General features: G+C 47.6%; 1 protein-coding gene across 1 annotated transcript in view; it reads left to right on the plus strand.

Annotated features, from left to right (window-relative positions):
* Positions 1 to 16,208, plus strand: part of LOC148145924 (uncharacterized) — a 69,934-nt gene that overhangs the window by 14,381 nt on the left and 39,345 nt on the right. The window contains exons 2-4 of the mRNA XM_087999749.1: positions 1,345 to 1,894; positions 6,490 to 6,582; positions 7,719 to 7,868. Coding sequence (XP_087855875.1) covers positions 1,385 to 1,894; positions 6,490 to 6,582; positions 7,719 to 7,868 — 753 coding nt within the window. The 5' untranslated portion in view covers positions 1,345 to 1,384. The remainder of the gene's footprint in view (positions 1 to 1,344; positions 1,895 to 6,489; positions 6,583 to 7,718; positions 7,869 to 16,208) is intronic.

The following is a 16,208-nucleotide window of genomic DNA, read 5'->3' on the forward strand; positions in this document are numbered from 1 at the left end:
CTCCCCACCTACTCATGCATATGTCCAGACACATCTTAAATGAATCTACCGTGCCTACCTCTACCACCACTGCTGGCAACATGTTCCAGACACCCACCACCCTCTGTGTGAGGTACTTACCGCGTGTATCCCCCTTAAACTTTCCACCTCTCACCTTGAAAGCGTGACCTCTCATTATTGAATCCTTCACCCTGGGAAAAAGCTTGTCTCTATCCACCCTGTCTATACCCTTCAGGATTTTGTAAACCTCAATCAGGTCCCCCCTCAATCTCCTTTTTTCTAATGAAAACAATCCTAACCTACTCAACCTCTCTTCATGGCTCACACCTTCCATACCAGGCAACATCCTCGTAAACCTTCTCTGCACCCTCTCCAAAGCGTCCACATCCTATTGGTAATGTGACGACCAGAACTGTACACAGTATTCAAAATGCGGCCGAACCAATGTCTTGTACAATGTTAACATGACCTGCCAGCTCTTATACTCAATACCCCGTTCAATGAAGGCAAGTATACCATATGCCTTCTTGACCACACTATCCACCTGTGCAGCAACCTTCAGGGTACAATGGACCTGCACTCCCAGATCTCTCTGCTCATCAACTTTTCCCAAGGCTCTTCCATTCATTGTATAATTCGCTCGAGAATTAGACTTTCCTAAATACATCACCTCACATTTGTCTGGATTGAACGCCATCTGCCACTTCTCCGCCCAACTCTCCAGTCTATCTATATCCTCCCGTATTCTCTGACAGTCCCTTATGCTTTCTGCTACTCCACCAAGAAGATTGGCTGGTTGGCAAAAAACAGAAAAGAGGAATAATTGGGTCATTTTTTGGGTTGGCAAGATGTTTCTTGTGGGAGAATTTAGAACTAGGAGCCACTGGTTTAAACAAAAGGGTCATCCATTTAAAACAGAGATGAGGCAAAATAATTATCTGAGTCACGAGTCTTTGAAACGCTGTTCCTGAAAAGCAGAGTCCTTGAATATTTTGAAGGCCGAGATGGAGAGATACTTGTTAAACAAGGGGGTGAAAGGTTATCAGTGGCAATGTGGGTTTGAGGAACCAGTCAGCTCAGGCATGATTTTATTGAAAATTGGAGCAGGTTGAAGGGGCTGAATGGCCTGTACTTGTCACAGAGTGTGGTCGGTTACAGCCAATCAGAGGACAGCATCAGAGTAATCATCTGATGAGAAATACATTGTAGGGCAATAGGGAAGAGGCAGGGGAGTGGAACTGATTGAGTGGCTCTTTCAGAGGGCCAGCACTGAGCCAAAGTGGGCTGAATGTTCTCGTCAGTGCTGTATAATTCTATCTGGAATGTTCCTTTGTTTAATTGCAGAGAGAAGGTTCAGGAGCACTGAACTGCTGAAGGATTAACAATGGGCAGCTGTTCCAGTCACTCACTCTGTCTTGGACATGACAGGAAACACTGCCAGGCTAGGCTGCCAGAACCTTCCGGAATTCACAAAACGGGATGCCAAACAGTGTCTGGGAATGACCACAATGGCCTGAAACTGAGCAGTGATGATCTGGAGCAGCTCACCAAAGCTTGGACATGTAGAGACACCGGATCATTGACCAAACAGAGTGATGGAGAATCCAAGGACATCAGCAAAGTGGAGCTAGTGACAGAGGATATCTCCAACATTAAACCTGATTCTCTCCATCAGTTCTGGCTGTCAGTGGGAAGGGATTGGAGGTGTGAATGTGGAACTGGATGGTCTTGGAAAACAGTCACTGGGCAAGAAGTGACTGAAATCAGGGAGGTGACTGAGACGGTCATCACTGAGGTCATTGAAGTCACTGAGTTCCCGGTCATTCAGAGGAGGAGCGAGTCAAAGAAAACCACTATGGCTGGGATCTTGCTGTGTCATAAGGAGCCTGTGCAGGTTTCTGAGCTTTGAGTTATTACTTAGCATTGTCCATTCCACCATTTGTTGCTCCATCTCGAGTGTTCTCTCCCATTGGTCCAGCCCATCTCTCTCTGACCTTCTCCCTCACAATCAGTCACTACATGGGGTTCTCTGAGTTTACCTTCCTTGTCCTGTCTGACCCTCTCTAATTCTGGCCAATCTCCTCTCTTTGAGTCTTCTCTTCCTTGACAATCGACAGACCAGAACCATTCCTTCATTGATCTTCCCGCTGTGGACTTCAGGAAGAGGCTGGAAAATTTAAACTGTTACTTTGTGATACAAAACAGAAATAACTGGAGAAACTCGACAGGTCTGGCAACATCTGTGGAGAGAAAGCAGAATTAATATTTCATGCCCAGTATGACTCCTCTTCAGGAATTTGAATTTTTGGGTTTGCTGTGAAAGAACAGACTGGAAACATTAACTCTGTTTCTCTCTCCACAGATGCTGCCAGACCTGCTGAGTTTCTCCAGCAATCTCTGTGTTTGTTTCAGATTTCCATATCTACCATACCTGGGTCTGTATTTGCTAGAGTTTTGAAAAGTGAGGGGTGATCTCATGAAAAAATGTACAGAATTCTTATAGAATCGGAAGAATGGTGTGAAACTTGGAACACAGATCATAGACAGTACAGCACAGTACAGGCCCTTCAGCCCACAATGTTGTGCCATGCATTTACCTTAATCTAAGATCAACCTTAATCTACACACCCTTCAATTTACTGCTATCCATGTGCTTGTCCTGCAGTCGCTTAAATGTCCCTAATGTCTCTGACTCGACTACCACCGCTGGCAGTGCATTCCACACACCCACCACTCTCTGTGTAAAGAACCGTCTTATGACATCTCCCCTATACATTCCTCCAATCACCTTAAAATTATGACCCTCGTGTCAGTCATTTCTGCCCTGGGGAAAAGTCTCTGGCTATCTACTCTGTCCATGCCTCTCATTACCTTGTTAAAAATCACACAACACCAGGTTATAGCCCAACAGGTTTAATTGGAAGCACACTAGCTTTCGGAGCGACGCTCCTTCACCAGGTACACCCCAGTCCAACACCAGCATCTCTGAATCATCTCATTACCTTGCACACCTTTATCAAGTCACCTCTCTTCCTCTTCTGTGCGAACAGCCCTAGCTCACTCAACCTCTCTTCATAAATCAAGCCCTCCAACCCAGGTAGCACCTGGTAAATCCCTCTGCACCCTCCCTAAAGCATCTGTGTCCTTCCTATAATGTAGCGACTAGAAGTGAACACAATATTCCCAGTGTGGACTCACCAGGGTTTTATAGAATGGTGCTGGAAAAGCACAGCAGGTCAGTCAGCATCTGGGGAACAGGAGAATCGATGTTTCGGGCAAAAGCCCTTCATCACGAATAGAGGCAGGGAGCCTCCAGGGTGGAGAGACAAATGGGGGGATGGTGAAGCTGGGTAGAAGGTAGCCAAGAGTACACTAGGTGGATGGGAGTCGGGATGAAGGTGATAGATCAGGGAGGAGGGTCGGGGAAGGTAGCGAAGAGTACAATGGATGAATGGGGGAGGGGATGAAGGTGATAGGTCAGAGAGGAGGGTGGAGTGGATAGGTGGAAAGGAGGATAGGCAGGTAGGACAGGTCATGGGGACAGTGCTGAGCTGGAAGTTTGAAACTAGGATGAGGTGGGGGAAGGGGAAATGAGGAAACTGTTGAAGTCCACATTGATGCCCTGGGGTTGAAGTGTTCCGAGGCGGAAGATGAGGCGTTCTTCCTCCAGGCGTCGGGTGAGGGAGCGGCGGTGAAGGAGGCCCAGGACCTCCATGTCCTCGGCAGAGTGGGAGGGGGAGTTGAAATGTTGGGCCACAGGGCGGTTTGGTTGATTGGTGCGGGAGTCCCGGAGATGTTCCCTAAAGTGCTCTGCTAGGAGGCGTCCAGTCTCCCCAATGTAGAGGAGACCGCATCGGGAGCAACGGATACAATAAATGATATTAGTGGATGTGCAGGTAAAACTTTGATGGATGTGGAAGGCTCCTTTCGGGCCTTGGATGGAGGTGAGGGAGGAGGTGTGGGCACAGGTTTTGCAATTCCTGCAGTGGCAGGGGAGGGTGCCAGGAAGGCAGGGTGGGTTGTTGGGGGACGTGGACCTGACCAAGTCTGTGACTACTTGCGCCTACACCCGATGCCTGGAGGAAGAACGCCTCATCTTCTGCCTCAGAACACTTCAACCCCAGGGCATCAATGCGGACTTCACCAGTTTCCTCATTTCCCCTCCCCCCACCTTACCCCAGTTCCAATCTTCCAGCTCAGCACCATCCTCATGACCTGTCCTACCTGCCTATCTCCCTTCCCACCTATATGCTCCACCCTCATTTCCAACCTATCACCCCCATCCCCACCCCCATTCACCTATTGTACTCTTTGCTACCTCCTCCCCTCCCCCCCCCATTTATCTCTCCACCCTGGAGGCTCCCTGCCTCTATTCCTGATGAAGGGCTTTTGCCCGAAACATCGATTTTCCTGCTCCTCAGATGCTGTCTGACCTGCTGTGCTCTTCCAGCACCACTCAGATCTAGACTCTGATTTCTGGCATCTACAGTCCTCATTTTTGCCAGGGTTTTATAGAGCTGCAGCATAACCTCGTGGCTCTTAAACTCAATCCTCCTGCTAATGAAAGCCAACACACCATACACCTTCTTTAACAACCCTATCCACTTGGGTGGCAACTTTGAGGGATTTATGTATGTGTATCCCAAGATCCCACTGTTCCTCCACACTGCCAAGAATTCTGTCTCTAACCCTGTATTCAACACTTGAGAGAGTTTAGAAAAGATTCACAAGGATATTGCCAGGGTTGGAGGATTTGAGCTACAGGGAGAGGCTGAACAGGCTGGGGCTGTTTTCCCTGGAGCGTCGGAGGCTGAGGGGTGACCTTATAGAGGGTTATGAAATCACAAGGGGCATGGATAGGATAAATAGGCAAAGTCTTTCCCCGGGGCAGGGGCATCCAAAACTAGACGGCGTAGGTTTAGGTGAGAGGGGAAAAATATAAAAGAGACCAAAGGGGCAACTTTTTCACGCAGAGGGTGGTATGTGTGTGGACTGAGCTGCCAGAGGATGTGGTGGAGGCTGATACAATTGCAACATTTAAGAGGCATTTGGATGGGTATATGAATAGGAAGGGTTTGGAGGGATATGGGCCGGGTGCTGGCAGGTGGGACTAGATTGGGTTGGGATATCAGCATGGATGAGATGGATGAAAGGGTCTGTTACCATGTTGTACATGCCCTTGATTCTATGACTCTAATAGCACAGTCTCACTATCAGGAGATGCAGTGGCAGACTGGTACTGTCAATGGGCTGACAATCCAGAACTCCCAGGTTAATGTTCTGGGACATGGGTTTGAATCTCAACATGGCAGTGGTAGATTTTGAATTCATGTTTTAAAAATCAGAAATTACAGAGCTTGTTTAATGGTGACAATGTATCTCCTTTTGTAAAAATCCACTTGGTTCACTCATGTCACTCACTGGTGGACATCTCCCATCCTCACCTGGTCTGGCCTACACGTGACTCCAGACCCACATCCAATGCAGTTGATTCTTGAACATCTCATGAACAAATTAAAAAGAATAGAGTGTCTTGTAACCCAATAATTGCAGCAGCTGTGGGCAATTGTAATCTCCATTTATATTGCTCAATGCAATTCTTCATTAATTTTCTTAATCCAAAGATGTACAGGTCAGGTGCATTGGCCATTCTAAATTGTCCATAGTGTTCAGGGATGTTTGGGGTAGTCAGGGGAAAATATAGGGCAATGGGTCTGGGTGGGTTACTCTTTGGAGGTTTGGTGTGGACTTGTTGGGCTGAAGGGCCTGTTTCCACACTGAAGGGATTCTGATTCTAATTCTAACAGAGTGGGCAATGGATGTATTTGAGACAATTTTCTAAATTTACAGCCAACTAGAGAACAAGATATTTCTGATTAAATCTCATTTCTTGTTTCAATCCAATTCAACATAGTCTCCTCCTCCTTTCAGTCACAGCTGCAGTTTTCCCTTCCCCCAATGAAGGCAAATCCTGCGTCTGTATTTAATACCTCGGGACTTGACTCCTTGAACGGAGTGCATCCAGCACATGAACAAGCCTCACTCATTGCTTACCAATCATTTAACTTGTTGGCTGTTGCATGGGGAGGGAAATGGGTATCTGGTGTGTGTGTGTTACTTGGGCTTGTCATAGCCTGTGGTCAGCACAGTATCTCAGTGGGTGGCACGATATCTCAGTGGGTGGCACGATATCTCAGTGGGTGGCACGGTGACTCAGTGGTTAGCTTCACAGTGCCAGGGGCCCAAGTGCAATTCCAAACTTTGGTGGAACTTTTGTTCATTCTCTCCATATCTGCGTGGGTTTCCTCCCACAGTCCGAAGCTGTGCATATGAGGGGGATTGGCCAAGGGAAATGTGGGGTTACAGGGATGGGGTACATCTGGGTGGGATGCTCTTGGGAGGGCCAGCGTGGACTCAATGGGCCAAATAGCCTGTTACAGCAATGTAGGGATCCTACGTGGATGTTAATCATTTTCCATTGTACATCAGGAGGGTTTGGAATCGCCTGGAGAATGTAGACGAGAGACGATGGAGCTGGGAAACTTACAGCTCGAGAACCACAAGCTCCAACAGACAGAAGAGGTAAGGAGAGCTGTCACCATCAGGACCTTGCATTCTCTCTGGGAAGATCGACCAGAGGGCTCCAATGTCACTCCCTACGGAGTCTGTGTAAATGGGTCAGTCTTGAATGAATTGGATGAGCTGTGAAATTACGACCAAAATCTGTCAGACAGTGAGGTTAGGCTGCATTTGTTAATCATTAGAGAAAGTGTCACTGACAAGGAATTCACAATAAATTCCTTCACATTCTCTCTCTCCGTCTGTCATTGTTTCCCTTTCTGTCCTGCACTTTCACTATTTTTATGACTCACTGATCTGCCCCTTTCTCCCATTCCCCTCCCCCACACTCCTGCATTCTTCCTGTCTCCCAGGTTACTGCTTCTCCAACCCTTCTCTCTGTTTTGCCCTTGCTCTTTTTCTCTGTCCTATTTTTTCTATCTATCTATCAGCCTTTTCATTGTTGGCCTTACACCCATTGCTCAGTACCTTTCACTTCTTTTCCTTTTTATACCATCTCTTTCTTTCTCCCTCACTCTGACCACCTTGTTTAGAGAAATGTTTTTATACCTTATACAATCTGACTGGCCAGAGTCACATATCTTCTCAAGTAGCTACTTCCACTTAAAACCGTTGTCATTAAACACACCGGATGGAACTCCCGGCTCTCTCTGTCCCTCATGGTGGCACAGTGGTTAGCACTGCTGCCTCACAGCGCCAGAGACCCGGGTTCAATTCCCGCCTCAGGCGACTGACTGTGTGGAGTTTGCACACTTTCCCCGTGTCTGCGTGGGTTTCCTCCGGGTGCTCCGGTTTCCTCCCACAGTCACAAAGATGTGCAGGTTAAGATGGATTGGCCATGGGGTAGTGTCCAGGGATGTGCAGGTTAGGGTGGATTGGCCATGGGATAGTGTCCAGGGATGTGCAGGTTAGGGTGGATTGGCCATGGGAAATTGCCTCATAGTGTTCAGGGATGTTTAGGTTAGATGGAAAATACAGGATTATAGGGATAGGGTAGAGAGTGGGTGTGTGTGGGATACTCTTGATGGGCTGAATACCTGATTCCACACTTTAGGGAATTCTATGATTCACTTTCTCACTCCCTCTCATTCTCCAGTGCTGCCTCTGAATGCCTTGAAAAATGTTCTTCTCTTTACCAGGGTCCTGGTCAGACTGGCCCTCCACTGGCATCAGGATCTCTTGATGATGGTCTGGAAAGCTGGATCAGTGACATTGAAGACGTGACAGCCAATCAGAGGCCTCCCTCCTCCAAGCTGGAGGTAGTGAAAGCACAATTACAGGGACAGAAGGTAAGGGTCTTGTTCAGGCAGACATCTCGGAGATATTCTGTGCGAGAGACCTTCCATGGACAATGTAGAGTACTCGCACCGTCTAAGACTAATGGCCACAATCTGAGGCAGTTACTCAGTCTTTAGACTGAGCTGGTCATTACTGATTCTGGACAGAGAGTGAAGGGACTGACTGCAGGGAGCAGTTTCAGCATTGAAGGAACGGCGATACATTTCCCAGCCAGGATGGGGAGTGACTTGGAGGGGAACATGCAGGGGGTGGTATTCCCATGTATCAGCTGCCCTTGTCCTTCAAGATGGAAGTGGCCATGGGTTTGGAAGGTGTTGTCTGAGGATCTTGGTCAAAACAACACTGAAGGACAATATAAAATAGAGTGTAAAATTCTAAAGGGGGTGCAGAGGGTCCTGGGGGTATATGTAATGTATCATTGAAGGTGGCAGGACCGGGGGAGAGAGCAGTTAATAAAGCAGACAGTACCTTCGCCTTTATTACCGGGGCAGAGAGTACAATAGCAGGGGGGGTGATGTTGAACTTGTCCAGGACCCTTGTGGGTCCTCAGCTGGAGTATTGTGTACAGGGTGTGGGCCGCACATTATAGGAAAGATGGGAATGCATTGGAGAGAGTGCAGGAAGTGATTTACAGGAATGGTTTCCGGAATGAGAAACTTCAGGGATGGGGGGGAGATTGAAGACGTTGGGACGGTTCTCCCCAGAGAGAGGGGCGACTGGGAGGGAGATCTGGTAGAGGTTTACAAAACCAAGAGCAGAGCTGGACAGAGCAGACAGGGAGAAACAGTCCCTGCTTGTACCAGGAAGAAGAACATGAGGGGCATTGACATAAGGAAAAAAAAACCTTTCTCACTTAGTGAGTAGAGTCTGGAATGTACTGCCTGAGAGTGTGGGGAACTGGACAAAGTGGCTAAAAGGGGAAACTATGGATGGTTGCAGTGTGAAGTCAAGAGACAGCCACTGACTGAAGTACTCCTTCAGTGAGCCAGTACAGACACTGCAGGATAAATCGCCTCCTTCTGGCCGATGTTGACCCAGTGGGTGTGTACAACAATGAGTGACTGTGGGTGTGTACAGCAATGAGTGAGTGTGTACAGCAGTGGGTGTGTACAGCAGTGAGTGAGTGTGTACAGCAGTGGGTGTGTACAACAATGAGTGACTGTGGGTGTGTACAGCAATGAGTGAGTGTGTACAGCAGTGGGTGTGTACAGCAGTGAGTGAGTGTGTACAGCAGCGAGTTTGTACAGTAATGAGTGAGTGAGAGTGTGTACAGCAGTGGGTGTGTATAGCAGTGGGTGTGTACTGCAATGTGTGAGTGTGGGTGTGTATAGCAGTGGGTGTGTATAACAGTTGGTGTGTACAGCAGTGAGTGAGTGAGAGTGTGTATAGCAGTGGGTGTGTTCCACACTGAGTGAGTGTGGTGTGTATAGCAGTGAATATGGGTGTGTAAAGCAGTGGCTGTGTATAGCAGTGGGTGTGTATAACCGTGAGTGAATCTGGGTGTGTATAGCAGTGAGTGTGTATAGCAGTGAGTATGTACAGCAATGAGTGAGTGTGAGTGTGTATAGCAGTGAGTGTGTATAGGAATGAGTGAGTGAGAGTGTATACAGCAGTGAGTGTGTCCAGCAGTGTGTATGAACAGTAATGGGTGAGTGTGTTAGCAGTGAGTGTGTGTAGTAGTGAATGTGTACAGCAATGAGTGAGTGTGATTGTGTATAGCAGTGAGTGTGTACAGCAGTGGGTGTGTACAGCAATGTGTGAGTGTGTACAGCAATGAGTGAGTGTGTACAGCAATGAGTGAGTGTGGGTGTGTATAGCAGTGGGTGTGTATAGCAGTGGGTGTGTTCAGCAATGAGTGAGTGTAAGTGTGTACAGCAGTGCGCGTGTGTCCAGCAGTGTGTGTGAACAGCAATGAGTGAGTGTGTTAGCAGTGAGTGTGTACGGCAATGAGTGATTGTGTACAACAATGGGTGTGTACAGCAAAGAGTGGGTGTGGGTGTGTGCAGCAGTGGTGTGTACAGCAATGAGTGAGTGTGATGTGTATAGCAGTGGGTGTGTGCATCATTGAGTGAGTGTGAGTGTGTATAGCAGTGGGTGTGTACAGCAATGAGTGAGTGTGTACAGCAATGAGTGAGTGTGGCTGTGTATAGCGGTGGGTGTGTATAGCAGTGGGTGTGTTCAGCAATGAGTGAGTGTGAGTGTGTACAGCAGTGGGTGTGTACAGCAGTGGGTGTGTACAGCAATGAGTGCGGGAGTACAGCCATGGGTGTGTACAGCAGTGAGTGTGTACAGCAATTAGTGAGTGTGTATAGCAGTGTGTGTGTATAGCAGTGGGTGTGTATAACAGTGGGTGTGTACAGCAATGAGTGAGTGTGGGTGTTTACAGCAATGAGGAGTGTGTATAGCAGTGTGTGTGTACAGCAGTGAGTGAGTGTAAGTGTGTACAGCAGTGCGCGTGTGTCCAGCAGTGTGTGTGAACAGCAATGAGTGAGTGTGTTAGCAGTGAGTGTGTACGGCAATGAGTGATTGTGTACAACAATGGGTGTGTACGCAAAGAGTGGGTGTGGGTGTGTGCAGCAGTGGTGTGTACAGCAATGAGTGAGTGTGATGTGTATAGCAGTGGGTGTGTGCATCAATGAGTGAGTGTGTGTGTGTATAGCAGTGGGTGTGTACAGCTGTGGGTGTGTAAAGCAATGATTGTGTGTGAGTGTGTATAGCAGTGAATGTGTACAGCACTGAGTGAGTGTGGATGTGTATAGCAGTGGGTGTGTACAGCAGTGGGTGTGTACAGCAATGAGTGAATGTGAGTGTGTATAGCACTGGGTGTGTACAGCAATGAGTGAGTGTGAGTGTGTACAGTAGTGGGTGTGTACAGCAATGAATGAGTGTATATAGCAGTGAGTGTGTATAGCAGTTGGTGGGTACAGGCATGAGTGAGTGACAGTGTGAATAGCAGTAGGTGTGTACAGCAATGAGTGAGTGTGAGTGTGCATAGCAGTGGGTGTGTACAGCAGTGTATGTGTACAGCAATGAGTGAATGTGAGTGTGTGAGTGTGTATAGCAGTGGGTGTGTATAGCAATGAGTGAGTGTGGTGTGTATCCAGTGGGTGTGTATAGCAGTGAGTGTGTACTGCAATGAGTGAGTGTGAGTGTGTATAGCACTGGGTGTGTACAGCAAGTGAGTGTGGGTGTGAATGTGTATAGCAATGAGTGTGTATAGCAGTGGGTGTGTACAGCACTGAGTGAGTGTGGGTGTGTATAGCAGTGGGTGTGTATAGCAGTGCGTGTGTACAGCACTGAGTGAGTGTGGCTGTGTATAGCAGTGATTCCTGAAGAAGGGCTTATGGCCGAAACATCGATTCTCCTGCTCCTTGGATGCTGCCTGACCTGCTGCGCTTTTCCAGCAACACATTTTCAGCTGTGTACAGCAATGAGTGAGTGTAAGTGTGTACAGCAGTGAGTATGTCCAGCAGTGTGTGTGAACAGCAATGAGTGAGTGTGTTAGCAGTGAGTGTGTGTAGTCGTGAATGTGTACAGCAATGAGTGAATGTGAGTGTGTATTGCAGTGGGTGTGTATAACAGTGGGCGTGTACTGCAATGAGTGATTGTGAGTGTGTATAGCAGTGAGTGTGTATAGCAGTGGGTGTACAGCAATGAGTGAGTGTGGGTGTGTAAAGCAATGATTGAGTGTGTACAGTAGTGGGTGTGTACAGTGGTGAGTGTGTAAAGCAGTGAGTGTGAGTGAGTATAGCAGTGGGTGTGTATAGCAATGAGTGAGTGAGAGTGTGTCCAGCAGTGTGTGTGAACAGTAATGAGTGAGTGTGTTAGCAGTGAGTGTGTGTTGTAGTGAATGTGTACAGCAATGAATGATTGTGAGTGTGTATAGCAGTGAGTGTGTATTGCAGTGGGTGTGTACAGCAATGAGTGAGTGTGTACAGTAGTGGGTGTGTACAGCGGTGAGTGTGTACAGCAGTGAGTGTGTATAGCAGTTGGTGGGTACAGGCATGAGTGAGTGACAGTGTGATTAACAGTAGGTGTGTATAGCAATGAGTGAGTGTGAGTGTGTATAGCAGTGTGTGTGTACAGCAGTGTGTGTGTGTACAACAATGAGTGAATGTGAGTGTGTATAGCAGTGTGTGTGTACAGCAGTGTGTGTGTGTATAGCAATGAGTGAATGTGAGTGTGTATAGCAGTGCGTGTGTACAGCACTGAGTGAGTGTGGGTGTGTATAGCAGTGGGTGTGAATAGCACTGGGTGTGTACAGCAATGAGTGAGTGTGGGTGTGTATAGCAGTAGGTATGTACAGCATTGGGTGGGTACAGGCATGAGTGAGTCACAGTGTGAATAGCAGTGGGTGTGTACAGCAATGAGTGAGTGTGATTGTGTATAGCAGTGAGCGTGTTCAGCAGTGAGTGTGTACCGCAATGAGTGTGTGGGTGTGTACAGCAATGAGTGAGTGTGTACAGCAGTGGGTGTGTACAGCAGTGAGTGAGTGTGTACAGCAGTGAGTATGTGCAGCAATGAGTGAGTGAGAGTGTGTACAGCAGTGGGTGTGTATAGCAATGAATGAGTGTGGTGTGTATCCAGTGGATGTGTATAGCAGTGGGTGTGTACTGCAATGAGTGAGTGTGGGTGTGTATAGCACTGGGTGTGTATAACAGTGGGTGTGTACAGCAGTGAGTGAGTGAGAGTGTGTATAGCAGTGGGTGTGTTTCGCACTGAGTGAGTGTGGTGTGTATAGCAGTGAATGTGGGTGTGTAAAGCAGTGGGTGTGTATAGCAGTGGGTGTGTATAACCGTGAGTGAATCTGCGTGTGTATAGCAGTGAGTGTGTATAGCAGTGAGTATGTACAGCAATGAGGGAGTGTGAGTGTGTACAGCAGTGGGTGTGTACAGCAGTGAGTATATACAGCAATGAGGGAGTGTGAGTGTGTATAGCAGTGAGTGTGTAAAGCAGTGAGTGTGAGTGAGTATAGCAGTGGGTGTGTACAGCAATGAGTGAGTGAGAGTGTGTACAGCAGTGAGTGTGAACAGTAATGAGTGAGTGTGTTAGCAGTGAGTGTGTGTTGTAGTGAATGTGTACAGCAATGATTGAGTGTGAGTGTGTATAGCAGTGGATGTGTACAGCAGTGGGTGTGTACAGTAATGAGTGAGTGTGTATAGCAGTGTGTGTGTATAGCAGTGGGTGTGTATAACAGTGGGTGTGTATAACAGTGGGTGAGTGTGGGTGTTTACAGGAATGAGGAGTGTGTATAGCAGTGAATGTGTAAGCTGTGAGTGAGTGTAAGTGTGTACAGCAGTGCGCGTGTGTCCAGCAGTGTGTGTGAACAGCAATGAGTGAGTGTGAGTGTGTACAGCAGTGGGTGTGTAAAGCAATGGGTGTGTGTGGGTGTGTACAGCAATGAGTGAGTGTGATGTCTATAGCAGTGGGTGTGTACAGCAATGAGTGGGTGTGGGTGTGTGCAGCAGTGGGTATGTACAGCAATGAGTGAGTGTGGTGTGTATAGCAGTGAGTGTGTACAGCAATGAGTGAGTGTGGGTGTGTATAGCAGTGGGTGTGTACAGCAGTGGGTGTGTACAGCAATGAGTGAGTGTGAGTGTGTATAGCAATGAGTGTGTATAGCAGTGAGTGTGTACAGCAATGAGTGAGTGTGTGTCCAGCAGTGCGCGTGTGTTCAGCAGTCTGAGTGAACAGCAATGACAGAGTGTGTAGTAGTGAATGTGTACAGCAATGAGTGAGTGACAGTGGGAATAGCAGTAGGTGTGTACAGCAATGAGTGAGTGTGAGTGTGTATAGCAGTGGGTGTGTACAGCAGTGGGTGTGTACAGCAATGAGTGAATGTGAGTTTGTGTAGAGTGGGTGTGTATAGCAATGAGTGAGTGTGAGTGTATATAGCAATGAGTGTGTATAGCAGTGGGTGTGTACAGCAATGAGTGAGTGTGTACAGCAAGAGGTGTGTACAGAGGTGAGTGTGTACAGCAGTGAGTGTGTTCAGCAATGAGTGAATGTGAGTGTGTATAGCAGTGGGTGTGTACAGCAGTGGGTGTGTATAGCAATGAATGAGTGTGGTGTTTATCCAGTGGATGTGTATAGCAGTAGGTGTGTACTGCAATGGGTAAGTGTGAGTGTGTACAGCAGTGAGTGTGTGTATAGCAGTGGGTGTGTATAGCAATGAGTGAGTGTGGGTGTGTACAGCAATGAGTGAGTGTGTATCGCAGTGGGTGTGTACAGCAGTGAGTGTGTACAGCAATTAGTGAATGTGAGTGTGTATAGCAGTGGGTGTGTACAGCAATGATTGAGTGTATATAGCAGTGAGTGTGTATAGCAGTTGGTGGGTACAGGCATCAGTGAGTGACAGTGTGAATAGCAGTAGGTGTGTATAGCAATGAGTGAGTGTGTATAGCAGTGGGTGTGTACAGCAATGAGTGAATGTGAGTGTGTACAGCAATGAGTGTGTACAGCAGTGAGTGAGTGAGAGTGTATACAGCAGTGGGTGTGTATAGCAATGAATGAGTGTGTGTGTATAGCAGTGAGTGTGTATAGCAGTGGGTGTGTACAGCAATGAGTGAGTGTGGGTGTGTACAGCAATGAGTGAGCGTGTACCTCAGTGGGTGTGTACAGCGGTGAATGTGTACAACAATGAGTGAATGTGAGTGTGTATAGCAGTGGGTGTGTACGATAATGAGTGAGTGTGGGTGTGTGCAGCAGTGGGTGTGAACAGTAATGAGTGAGTGTGAGTGTGTATAGCAGTGAGTGTGTACAGAGTGGGTGTGTACTGCAATGAGTGAGTGTGGGCATGTACAGCAATGAGTGACTGTGTACAGCAGTGGGTGTGTACAGTAATGAGTGAGTGTGGGTGTGTGCAGCAGTGGGTGTGAACAGTAAAGAGTGAGTGTGAGTGTGTATAGCTGTGGGTGTATACAGCAGTGGGTGTGTACAGCAATAAGTGAGTGTGAGTGTGTATAGAAGTGAATGAGTACAGCAGTGGGTGTGTATAGCAATGAGTGGCTGTGGGTGTGTACAGCAATGAGAGAGTGTGAGTGTGTATAGCAGTGTTTGTATAGCAGTGGGTGGGTACAGCAGTGGTTGGGTATATGCATGAGTGAGTCACAGTGTGAATAGCAGTGGGTGTGTATAGCAATGAGTGAGTGTGATTGTGTATAGCAGTGAGTGTGTTCAGCAGTGGGTGTGTATAGCCATGAGTGAGTGTGTGTACAGTAGTGAGTGTGTCCAACAGTGTGTGAACAGAAATGAGTGAGTGTGTTAGCAGTGAGTGTGTGTAGTAGTGAATGTGTACAGCAATGAGTGAGTGTGACAGTGTATAGCAGTGGGTGTGTACAGCAGTGAGTATGTACAGCAATGAGGGAGTGTGAGTGTGTATAGCAGTGGGTGTGTACAGCAATGAGTGTGTACAGCAATGAGTGAATGTAGTGTGTATAGCAGTGAGTGTGTACAGCAGTGAGTGAGTGAGTGTGTGTACAGCAGTGGGTGTGTTTAGCAATGAATGAGTGTAGTGTGTATCCAGTGGGTATGTATAACAGTAGGTGTGTACTCCAATGAGTGAGTGTGAGTGTGTATAGCAGTGGGTGTGTAGAGCAATGAGTGAGTGTGGGTGTGTACAGCAATGAGTGGGCGTGTACAGCAGTGAGTGAGTGAGAGTGTGTACAGCAATGAGTGGGCGTGTACAGCAGTGAGTGAGTGAGAGTGTGTACAGCAGTGGGTGTGTTTAGCAATGAATGAGTGTGGTGTGTATAGCAGTGAGTGTGTACAGCGGTGAGTGTGTACAGCAATGAGTGAATGTGAGTGTGTATAGCAGTGGGTGTGTACAGCAATGAGTGAGTGTATATAGCAGGGAGTGTGTACAGCAGTATGCGTGTATAGCAATGAGTGAGTGTAGTGTGTATTCAGTGGGTGTGTATAGCAGTGAGTGTGTACTGCAATGTGAGAGTGTGAGTATGTATAGCAGTGGGTGTGTACAGCAATGAGTGAGTCTGAGTGTGTATAGCAGTGAGTGTGTACAGCAGTGGGTGTGTACAGCAATGAGTGAGTCTTAGCGTGTATAGCAGTGAGTGTGTACAGCAGTGGGTGTGTACAGCAATGAGTGAGTGTGGGCATGTACAGCAATGAGTGAGTGTGTACAGCAGTGGGTGTGTACAATAATGAGTGAGTGTGGGTGTGTATAGCAGTGAGTGTGTACAGCAGTGAGTATGTACAGCAATGAGTGAGTGTGAGTGTGTATAGCTGTGAGTGTGTAAAGCAGTGAGTGAGTGTGGGTGCGTATGGCAGTGGGTGTGTATAGCAATGAGTGAGTGAGAGTGTGTATGGCAATG

This window comes from Chiloscyllium plagiosum, unplaced genomic scaffold, assembly GCF_037043375.1.
Source record: "Chiloscyllium plagiosum isolate Xiang-an unplaced genomic scaffold, Cpla_swu_hap1 HiC_scaffold_23, whole genome shotgun sequence".
NCBI classification, from domain to species: Eukaryota; Metazoa; Chordata; class Chondrichthyes; order Orectolobiformes; family Hemiscylliidae; genus Chiloscyllium; species Chiloscyllium plagiosum.